The sequence below is a fragment of the Triticum dicoccoides genome, chromosome 2B (genome assembly GCF_002162155.2).
Source record: "Triticum dicoccoides isolate Atlit2015 ecotype Zavitan chromosome 2B, WEW_v2.0, whole genome shotgun sequence".
NCBI lineage: Eukaryota > Viridiplantae > Streptophyta > Magnoliopsida > Poales > Poaceae > Triticum > Triticum dicoccoides.
Window position 1 is genome coordinate 29,123,178 of NC_041383.1, and position 11,171 is coordinate 29,134,348.

Consider the following 11,171-nt stretch of genomic DNA (forward strand, 5'->3'; position numbering starts at 1 on the left):
TGCCCTCAAATAAAGGGTGCGATGCCCTTTTGTCCTGGTTCATGTCTCGAACTGAGACTAAAGGTCCCATTTGAACCGGGACTAATGCCTTCCCGACGCCTTAGCCGCTCGAACCGGGACTAATGCTCACATTAGTCCCGGTTCGTGATGCAACCGGGACTTATGTGTATATTGGGCTGTGAACAAAGCCATCTTTTCTACTAGTGATACCAGTCCCACATTGTCCTATAAAAACACACACACAAAAAAAAAACCCTGAAGATCTAGTAACTTCTACAGTTGGGGTGAAGCAAGTACTGTACAATTCAGTTTAGTTTAGTCCGAAAAGCTTACAATTACATATTCCATTGCACATGATTGAGATGAAGATTCCTCGGTTTTAGGCTTAAAACTCACCTTACAAAATAAATCAGAAGTCTAATAGGCTTAGACAGTGACTTGCTAACAATGTTCCATGGTCAGCAATTTTACATGTTGGATGTTACGCAGTGCTCGATGCCCCCAATCAAGATATATCAATGATCGTTGTCGGCATCGGGCGTCTACAATACAAGTTTCAGAACAAGCGTTTCTACTGTATGATGTTTGGTCGAAGGAACAAACAGAAATTCAAGTTGGTGATGGACTGATCATCATTTACATAGTCGGTTTGGTTGCATGATATCTCACGTGTGTCATCCTAATCACATAATTGCATGCATTATTTTTTTTAGACAACATGATTCCAATAGATGGCTGACATACATGCATGTATGTACTTATTCACCATATTCACGCATGTGACAGTTTCTGCTCTTATGTATGGCCTATGATCGCCTAGCAATGATGTATTACTAATGATAGAATCCCTTCTCAGTATATCATGTTACGGCATGAGAATACCTTGAAATCTCAGGTTCACAAATAAAGTATAAAATTGGACAAATTATACAAGGCACCTATCTATCTAGATTATCTAATGGCCAAATCAAATGCCTATATATACAGTGTCACTAATATCTTAGATCTCATATACATATTAATGCTAGAAGTAAAATAAATTACATAGATTCAATTTAATGAAAGGGACGAACTCTGAGGTATGCATTTTATTTATTCCACATGCAGTTGTGATTTTCTATACTTCAATGTCCATACATTTGCATCTAGCTTATAATCTATATTTTTCTATTTTTCCATAATTATTTCTTGGCTTTTGTTAGCTTTATCCACATTTTTAGACAAGGATCACTTGGCCTAAACTTAGCTATATCAAAGTTAGATATGACTGAAACAACTTTAAGTATGCATGCATCTGTACATGTCCATTAAAAAGACAAAAGAAATACACTAGAAAACGGAGAAATATAGCACCATACATAGTGTAGAATGTATTTAGTGTGCATAAAGAAGAAGTAATCAGCGCGTTGTATTCATCCTCAAGGGGTACAATATATAGAGTTACAGGAAGGATGAGGAGAAGAAGATACACACGCACGCACACACTGTAACCAATTACAGTTAGAGATCCTATCTAGTAGGACTGGCCGACGTTGCATGCTGCATGGATAGATGCAGTCGTTGTGTAGCCTGTAGAAGCGGTATTCAGTCTAACACCCCCCCGCAGTGGCAGCGGGAGGCTCGCCGACGGTGAGACTGTTGCGGAAGTCCAAGAACGCCGTAGAGGAGAGGCCCTTTGTAAACACATCGGCGAACTGCATAGACGTGGGCACATGGAGAACACGAATGTCGCCAACCTGAACCTTGTCTCGAACAAAGTGAATATCGATCTCAATGTGTTTGGTACGGCGGTGCTGCACGGGGTTGGCACTGAGGTACACTGCAGAAATGTTATCGCAATAAACAACGGAAGCTTTGTCGAGCGGCCGGTGAAGTTCTTGTAGGAGCTGTCGGATCCAACATGTCTCAGCCACGACATGGGCGACCGCGCGGTATTCCGCTTCAGCACTAGACCTGGACACGGTTAGTTGACGTTTGGACGACCACGAAATAAGATTGTCACCGAGATAAACACAGAAACCGGTGGTCGAGCGGCGGGTGTCGGGACACCCGGCCCAATCGCGTCCAAGTAAGCGGTGAGGGAAGTGCTGGAGGAGGGAGTGATTAAGGTGCCGAAGTGGAGTGTACCTTTGACATACCGGAGGATACGTCAGACAAGATTTAGGTGCGCGGAGCGGGGAGCATGCATGAACAAACATGCCTGCTGAACGGCGTAGGTAATGTCGGGACGGGTAAGAGTTAGATAGAGAAGGGCGCCGGTGAGACTACGGTAGTCGGAAGGGTTGTCTAAAAGATCGCCGTCGTTGATGGAAATTTTTGAACCGGAGTCGATGGGAGTAGTGACAGGGTTACATTCAGACATGCCCGCGCGCTGGACGAGTTCAAGGGCATATTGGCGCTGAGATAGATGAAGGCCGTCGGGAGAGCGAGAGACAGCGATGCCGAGGAAATGACTAAGAGGCCCAAGATCTGTCATGGAGAATTCTGAGCTGAGAGTAGAAATGACCTGCTGAAGAAATTCAGTGGAAGATGCTGTGAGGACTATGTCGTCGACATAAAGAAGAATATAGGCAGTGGCTGTAGAAGAGTGGAAAGTAAAGAGGGAGGAATCGGATTTAGAAGCAGAGAAACCGATGGTAGAAATAAAGGAAGAAAACCTGGTGAACCACGCGCGAGGAGCTTGTTTGAGGCCGTATAAGGACTTTTGAAGAAGGCAAACGTGGTGGGGACGAGAGGGGTCTTCGAATCCCAGTGGCTGCTGGCAATATACAGTCTCTGCTAAAGTGCCGTGAAGAAACGCATTTTTAACATCGAGTTGATGAATTGACCAATGAGATGAGACGGCGAGGGACAAAACGATACGAATTGTGGCTGGTTTGACGACAGGGGAGAATGTTTCATCATAGTCGATGCCGTGTTCTTGAGAGAAGCCGCGAACGACCCATCTAGCTTTGTGACGAGCGAGGGAACCGTCAGAATGGAATTTGTGTCGATATACCCATTTACCAGAGACAATGTTGGCGCCGGGAGGTTTGGGAACAAGCGTCCAGGTGTGATTCTGAAGAAGGGCAGTGAACTCGGCATGCATGGCGTCGGACCAATTCTGGTCAAGGAGGGCGGCGCGATAGTTGCGGGGTATGGGGGAGGGAGGCGTGGTGACGGAGAGATCGAAGATCCGTTTGGGTCGGAAGACGCCGTGCTGTGATCTAGTTTGGATAGTAGATGGTGCCGGTGGCGGTTTAGTGGGGCGAGAGGGAGGGTTGCGGCGAGGGGGAGGGGCGCTAGGCTCGGGAGAAGATGGACCAGAGCGAGAGGAAGAGGCGGTAGTCTGGGCTGGGCTAGCGGACGCTGGGCCAGACTGCGGAGACGTAGGCGGTTCGGTGGGGCGTGCATGGCCACGGGAATCGAGGCCATGCAGAGGGGAAATCACGACGGGTAGGAGTAGGAGATCGCTGTGATCGTGGGCGAAATTGTAGGAGGGAGGATCGGGCGTGTGGGTTTCGGCGAACGGAAATTTATGCTCATCGAACGTGACATGTCGAGAGATGTGTACGCGATGTGTTTTTGGGTCGAGACAGCGGTAACCTTTGTGCTCCGTGGCATAGCCAATGAAAACACACGCAAGAGATCGTGGTGCAAGTTTGTGCGGGGTTTGAGCGCTGATGTTTGGAAAACAGAGGCAACCATATACGCGTAGATGATCATACGATGGAGGGACACGAAATAGGGCTTCATGCGGTGTGGAGAGAGAGAGGGGTTTTGTGGGGCGAATATTAAGAAGATGAGTGGCGGTGGTGAGGGCTTCAGCCCAATAGGGCGGTGGCATGGAAGCTTGGATTAGGATGGTGCGAATAACGTCATTAGTGGTTCGGATAGCTCGCTCCGCTTTGCCGTTTTGTGGTGAAGTGTAGGGACAAGAAAAGCGAAGAGAAGTCCCGAATGGAGCGAGAAGGGTGCGATTGGCGACGTTGTCAAACTCCTTGCCGTTGTCGCATTGGATCGTGCCGATGGAGCAAAGGAAGTGAGTGCGAACAAAGGCATGAAAGTGTGAGAGAACGGGGTGTACATCAGATTTGAAACGCATGGGAAAACTCCACATGAAGTGTGTGAAATCGTCAACAATAATCAAATAATACTTGCAACCAGATATACTAGGAATCGGTGCTGTCCATAGATCACAGTGTACAAGCTCAAATGCAGCGGAAGTCAAACTGGTTGACGAGCTAAAGGGCAATCTCGTGTGTTTTCCTAATTGACAAGCATGGCATAGGCCGTCGGTGTTATTACAAGGGAAAGATTTATTAAAATTGGAAGAAACGCCGGGATGGCCTAATCGACGATGCCATAGGTCGGAGGTGGCGGCGACGAGCGCGACGGGCGGGTCGGTAGATGTTGACGGAAAGATCGGGTAGAGGTCGCCGCTGCTGTTACATCTGAGAAGAAGAGCCCGGGTTCGCAGGTCCTTCACAGAAACACCGAAAGGATCAAATTCCATAGAAACGAGATTATCAGTAGTAAAGCGACGGACAGATAATAAATTGTGGATGACGTTTGGGGCAACAAGGACATGTTGTAAATACAGGGGACGGGAGAGGGAAGGAAGAAATGAGTAACCGAGGTGGGTGACAGGAAGGTGATCGCCATTACCAACAATAACCGGTGCATGATGAGCAACAGGGCTAGCGTGAGAGAGAATACCTTGCGTTGCCGAGAGGTGGGCAGAGGCACCAGAGTCCGCGTACCAGCCGCCGGACTGGGCGAGCGACATGTCCTGCAGCGCCCCAATCAGAGCGGACTGCTCGAAGCTGGGTGCAGTCGGCGGGGCGAAGGCGGGTTGGGGAAGACCGTGCTGGAACGTGGGCGGTGGTGGAGGCTGGCCGTACTGGAACGGCGCAAAGCCCACCGGACCACCATAAGGCGCAGGAGGATGGAGCGGCGCGTACATGGTGTACGCCTGGGGTGGCACGGGCCGAGGTCCAAGGAGCCCAGGAGCACCGCCACTGCCTGGACGAGGTGGAGGAACAAACTGCTGCGGCCATGCTTGGACGACACCAGTCCAAGGACGGACGCCGGTCGGTGGAGACCAGCCATAGCCACCGTGGTTGCTGAACCGTTTGCGCTTCGGTTTACCTTGATTGGGCGATGGAGTACCGGGCGGGAGGCCACTGCCGCCGTAGCTGCCGGGGTTGGGGGCGCCGCTAGAAGAGCCACCGGAGACACCAGAGGACCCCTGGCCGCCGGAGACACCATAGGACCCCTGGCCGCTGTGACCACCGGAGGGCGCCGACCGATTGACGGAGAGGAGCGCGGTGTTGGAGGTGAGCCGGTCGGCGGACTTCTCCATCGTCTCGTCCTGGACGAGCATGTTCTGAGCCTTCGCAAAGGAGATCGTGGCCGCCTCCCGCTGGATGATTTTGGCCGTCATCTTGTGACGGGCGTGGAGGCCGCGGATGAGGGCGACAATGAGCGCGTCGTCGGACTGGGGCAGCACGACGTCGGCGATCGCGTCGCCGATGGCCTTGATACGGCCGCAGTAGGAGGCGACGGGCTGGTTCCCTTGGACCTGGTGGAGGAGCTCCGAGGTCAGCTGCATCTGGCGAGCGCGTTGGTTGCCGGTGAAGATCGCCTCGATGGCGGCCCACACATCGCGGGCGGAGGGCTTGCCCTTCACCATGGCCTTGAGCTCGTCGGAGATCGTGGCCAGGATCCACGATTTGATGTCGAGGTCGAGGAGGCGCCAGGTCGGATCACCGGGCGGGGCAGCGGCATCAGGTTCAAGGTGATGGAGAAGGCCGAACTTGGCAACCTGCAGCTCCATATCATCGTGCCAGGTGGAGTAGGGACCGGTGTGGAGGTCGAGCTTGTAGTCGATCACGGAGCGGATGCCGAAGAGGCCGAGTGCGTACGGGTTGGGGCCGGACGAAGTAGAGCGAGCCAACTCGGACGAGGAGGTTGAGGAAGTGGAAAAGGATGCAGTAGTGCCGGCGGCCGTGGAGGCGCTGGTGCCATCGGAGAGAGCACCAAGGGTGGCCGCGCCGGTGGCAGGTGTGGTAGGAGCCATGAAGGCCGAAGGATCTAATCTGATACCATGTAGAATGTATTTAGTGTGCATAAAGAAGAAGTAATCAGCGCGTTGTATTCATCCTCAAGGGGTACAATATATAGAGTTACAGGAAGGATGAGGAGAAGAAGATACACATGCACGCACACACTGTAACCAATTACAGTTAGAGATCCTATCTAGTAGGACTGGCCGACGTTGCATGCTGCATGGATAGATGCAGTCGTTGTGTAGCCTGTAGAAGCGGTATTCAGTCTAACACATAGTATTGAGAATATATTCAGTTAGTGGGATAATAATATTTAAATCAACGTGGGGGATCTATCAAAAAACAGTTTTCACAAGAACGGATGACAAGGAATTTTTTTTGTGAATGAATATGATTCTTTATTATCTTTCCGTGGACCATTAAAAATTCGAGGCACCGACATTTCAGAAAACGAATTATCACATTTTCATATACATCACATACAATTTTGTTGTCTTTCAATTGCTAGCCCGTGCAGGTGCACGGGTTGACGACTAGTGATTCAAAATGGATGTATCAAACGGCCACCCCAGCATGGCCCCGGAGTCCCTGCACCTTCACGCCTCTTCGACCACGAGCGCCTCACCGGGGTGCTATTGCTCGGCGGTGCCTCCCCTCGGCAGCAGAGCCGGCCATCGACATATACCTCAATGCCCGAGTCCCTGAATCGGTCAGCACGGGCTGGCTGGCGTCAGATCGTTCGGCCGGAGCTCGCTACTGTAGGACGTGAGGAGGCGGAGGAGGTATGGCATGCACAATAGAAGAAGTGATGACGACATGACTACCTTGGATACGACCAAAAATATTGTATACATGCATATTTGTCAGGTGATTTCTAGTGCAAACTATTCAATAATCTATTTATGTTATCCACAACAAAAATACTTCACACACTTTTGTGTTTTGTCTAATTGCAGGTGTATGGGACATTTGTACAATCCACATATGAAGATAAGGGAAAATGATAAGTTTAGGTTCTATTCAAAAAGTCCTCTCACGTCACTTTTGGGCCAAGAGAAGATAGAGTCAAAGTCTCTCATGTTCTGGACTCAGATTCGGACGGCAGAGACATGCCTGACTCAAAACGCCAACAACTTTTTCATACGGACTCCAAATTGGGTGATTCTTTTTTTGTTGGAACGTAGATTTCGTGCTCTTTCCATCCCAATTGGATTCACCTTCAAATTCGTCCGGAGCGTTGACATATCAACGAAACAATCAGACGCTGCAGCAGAATCCGAGTCAAACAACAAGTCTAAAGGTGTTGCATCACCCCCACACGGGCCCATGAGCCTTGTACGACCTAGGGTTGGTTTTAGCTGCCTTGGGACGTTCTCCCACCTCGTTGGCCGAAACCTCTTGCTCCTTGTCGGTGTCAAAACCGGCGGATCTCGGGTAGGGGGTCCCGAACTGTGCGTCTAGGCGGATGGTAACAGGAGACAAGGGACGCAATGTTGTACCCAGGTTCGGGCCCTCTTGATGGAGGTAAAACCCTACGTCCTGCTTGATTGATATTGATGATGTGTGTATTACAAGAGTAGATCTACCACGAGATCAAGGAGGCTAAACCCTAGAAGCTAGCCTATGGTATGATTGTTGTTCGTCCTACGGACTAAAGCCATCCGGTTTATATAGACACCGGAGAGGGCTAGGGTTACACAGAGTCGGTTACAATGGTAGGAGATCTACATATCCGTATCGCCAAGCTTGCCTTCCACACCAAGAAAAGTCCCATCCGGACACAGGACGAAGTCTTCAATCTTGTATCTTCATAGTCTTGGAGTCCGACCGATGATGATAGTCCAGCTATCCGGACACCCCCTAGTCCAGGACTCCCTCAGTAGCCCCTGAACCAGGCTTCAATGACGATGAGTCCGGCGCGCATGTTGTCTTCGGCATTGGAAGGCGGGTTCCTTCTCCGAACAATTTATAGAAGATTGTGAACACTAGGATAGTGTCCGGCTCTGCAAAATAAATTCCACATACCACCGTAGAGAGAATGATATTTACACAAGTTCAATCTGCTGACATATTTTGTGGCGTGACATCACACCACTACCAAGCCTTTACTCGAATCGTTTTTATTGTACCACCCCAGCGTGTTTAGGGAAGCGGTTTCCTTGGCACGTCTTGTCGAAACAGAGATCGCGTTCCCCTTATTCCGGGATTCCCATCAATACGGACGTGGGTAACCCAACCGCGCCATTGATTGCGGCGCTTGGGGGATAAGCGAGTTTTACCAGGCCGGTGGGGACGCGCGTTTCCGTCCGCCCATATAAGGGGATAAAGATCCAACCCTTTTACCTGCACCTTCTTCCTCCTCGGCTTATCCATCTCCGCGAACTCGAGCTCCAGCGCCCAAGTCCGCACATCTCACCTCAACCTTCTCTAACTATGTCCGGAGCGGGAGGCAAGTGGATGGCCTCCTCCGTTACGGAGGGGCACATCCATAAGCTGCGCAGCGCCGGATATCTGTCCAGCGACATCGCGCACTGGCTCCCCGACGAGGGAGAGCTCATTCCCACCCCAAGGCCCCACGAGAGGGTAGTATTTCTTCCCCATTTCCTTCGCGGACTGGGCTTCCCACTCCATCCCTTTGTCCGGGGGCTCATGTTCTACTACGGCCTAGATTTCCATGATCTGGCCCCGAATTTTATCCTCAATATCTCGGCGTTTATCGTCGTGTGCGAGGCCTTCCTCTGCATCCAGCCCCACTTCAGCTTGTGGCTCAAGACCTTCAGTATCAAGCCGAAGGTGGTAAAGTGCAGCCAAGCGGAGTGCGGAGGCGCCATGGTGGGCAAGATGCTCAACGTTACTTGGCTTGAGGGCACTTTCGTGGAAACCATTAAGGGGTGGCAATCGGGGTGGTTCTACATCACCGAGCCGCGTGACCCTAAATGGGCAGCGGCCCCCGAATTCAGATCTGGTATCCCCATACGGCTCACCTCCTGGAAAGAGAGCGGTCGGACATGGGGTGATTCGGAGGAGCTGACCGGGCTCCAAGCCTGCATCAAAAAGCCGGTGAACAAGAAGCTCAAGCTTGTCAACGTAGTCCAGGTCATGCTTGTCCGCCGGATTCTCCCGTGCCAACGACGGGGCTTCAGTATGTGGGAGTTCGATCCAGCGCAGCACCAGACTTTGAGCGGGCTCTTCGACACCACGTACGAAGATGTCTGGAAGGTGTTGTTTAAAGGTGCCGAGGCCCCCGCATCCGCTACCGAAGATCGCGGATTCAGCTCGCAGCGCCCGTCTAGCAAGGTAAGTGATTTTGCCCTTTACGGGACACTTGTTTTCCATAGTTTGACTCTATGCGGGATCTAAACTCCCTATCCTTTGACAGGACTGGCTGAAGAAAGCTGAACAGACTATCTGTCCGGCCCCATTGCCAGAGGACCCAGCGGACGCCCGCTTAATGGGGCTGCTGGCTCCGGCACCCCACGTGGTGCCGGAGAAGAAGGCCAAGAAGAAGGCCACGGGCACTCGGAAGAGTTCCCATTTTCAGGTGTTATCGGATGATGACTCCGAGGCAGACTCCTCCCACAAAGGTGGGGAGGAGAAGAAGAAGGCCTCTCCCCCGGCGGGGGGAGGGAAGAAAAGGAAGGCTTCCCCAACGAGGGAGGCCGAAGGATCCAAGAAGGGAAAGACTGTTCCCCCGGACTGCTCCGCCAACGCCAGTGATGACGACGAGGATTGGCCTCCAAGGGCCAAGCCCCTGGCGAGATCGTATGTATCCGGACTCCCAAATAACTTCATGGTTTTTCTTTTCGCCACATAGTGTCTTTCTAATGCCGCATACAACCCTGCAGTCCGCCCAAGGATGATTTTCCCGCTTCGTCGAGCGGGTCCTTGGGTGCGTCGGATATGGATTCCCTGCCGACCGCCTCCACCCCTCGTGATGCGGATGATGCCGAGGTGGAATCCCGAGAAGGGACCCGCCAGGAGGGGGAGGCCCCGGAGGTGCCGCAGGGCAACCTCCCGGACTTTGCGCCGGACTCCACAACGGAACCTGAAGTGGCTCCGGAGTCCAGCGGGCGGCCCCTTCGTAAGAAGGGCAAGACCGGGACGCCGGCGCCCTCCGTCCAACCGGAGGCGCCGGATAGCTTGCTGGAGGCGCTCAACGACGCCTTCATTGAAGAGGAACACCGCACCTTCATGAGTGCGGTGATTCAGAAGGTTCAGCTCGCCAAGAGCGAGCTGACCGAAGCCTGCAGCAGCCTTCTAACAGGCTTTGAGGTAAGAATTTTGATATATGTAGAATAGTACCGCATAGACAGTAGCCCCTGATGCTCGGTTCGGTATTCGGAAAGAAAATCCGGACTGAGGATCTAAAAAGATATACGCAGGAGTCATATATAAAAAATATGTAAATATGGGATTGCAGGCTGTGCTGCTGACCTCTGCCGCACTGACTGCGGAGGTCAATGCTTTGAAGCAAAGCCTCGAGCGGTCTGAGAACGAGCTCGGCCGTGCCAAGAAGCAGCTCAAGGACAAGGAAGGTGAATAACACCGTATTAAGATTGTACCCTACAGAAAAGGATTTGGTTGCAAGAAATTGACAAGGATAACATGGGTATTGCAGGTGCCACGACCGAGGTGGCGACCCTGAAGAAGGCGGTGTCCGCGGCCGAACGTAATGCGGCCGTGGAGCGCACCGAGCGAGAGAAGCAGGAGGCGCGGGTGGCGGAGGTACAGCAAGAGCTCCAGGATCTCGTGGAAAAACATGAGAGCCTGGAGCGTGACTCGAAGACTCGAGTGTCCGAACTTGCATCGGCTCTTGAGAGTGCCAAAGCTGCTAAGGCCGAAGCCTACAAGGCCCTCCAACAAATCGAGGCGTTGAAGAAAATAGCAGCGGGTAAGGCATTTTTCATGCAAAGTAAGCATGTGAGTGTGAATTACCTATCAGTTACCCGAATTCGGAGCTCTCCAGGAGCGTTCGCAGATCTTCCTTGCAGCGTGTCCGATGCTGCCACTTTCTACCGGGCCAAGGAGGGGAGCTTAGCGGAGAAGGTCTTCTGGTCTCAGTATGCTGAGGCCGGACATCCAGTGCCCCTTAGCGACCAGCTGAAGCAGCTGGTGGAGCTC

At 51.9% G+C, this 11,171-nt stretch overlaps 1 protein-coding gene across 1 annotated transcript; it reads right to left on the bottom strand.

Annotated features, from left to right (window-relative positions):
- Positions 1 to 4,088: 4,088 nt before the first annotated feature.
- On the bottom strand, positions 4,089 to 6,113 carry LOC119366933. The gene is made up of 2 exons (XM_037632608.1): positions 4,699 to 6,113; positions 4,089 to 4,462 (listed from the first exon to the last, which is right to left on the bottom strand). The coding sequence occupies exons 1-2, from the start codon at positions 6,110 to 6,112 to the stop codon at positions 4,428 to 4,430; spliced, it is 1,449 nt and encodes a 482-aa protein (XP_037488505.1). The 5' UTR covers position 6,113; the 3' UTR covers positions 4,089 to 4,427.
- Positions 6,114 to 11,171: the final 5,058 nt, after the last annotated feature.

What these genes read in the sequence shown, in the direction of transcription:
- LOC119366933 (XM_037632608.1), bottom strand. Translation starts at nt 6,112, where the DNA reads ATGCACACTAAATACATTCTACATGGTATCAGATTAGATCCTTCGGCC. An exon ending in CCACCTCTCGGCAACGCAAG is followed by an intron (nt 4,463 to 4,698) that starts GTATTCTCTCTC and finishes GTTTCTGTGAAG; the next exon opens with GACCTGCGAACCCGGGCTCT.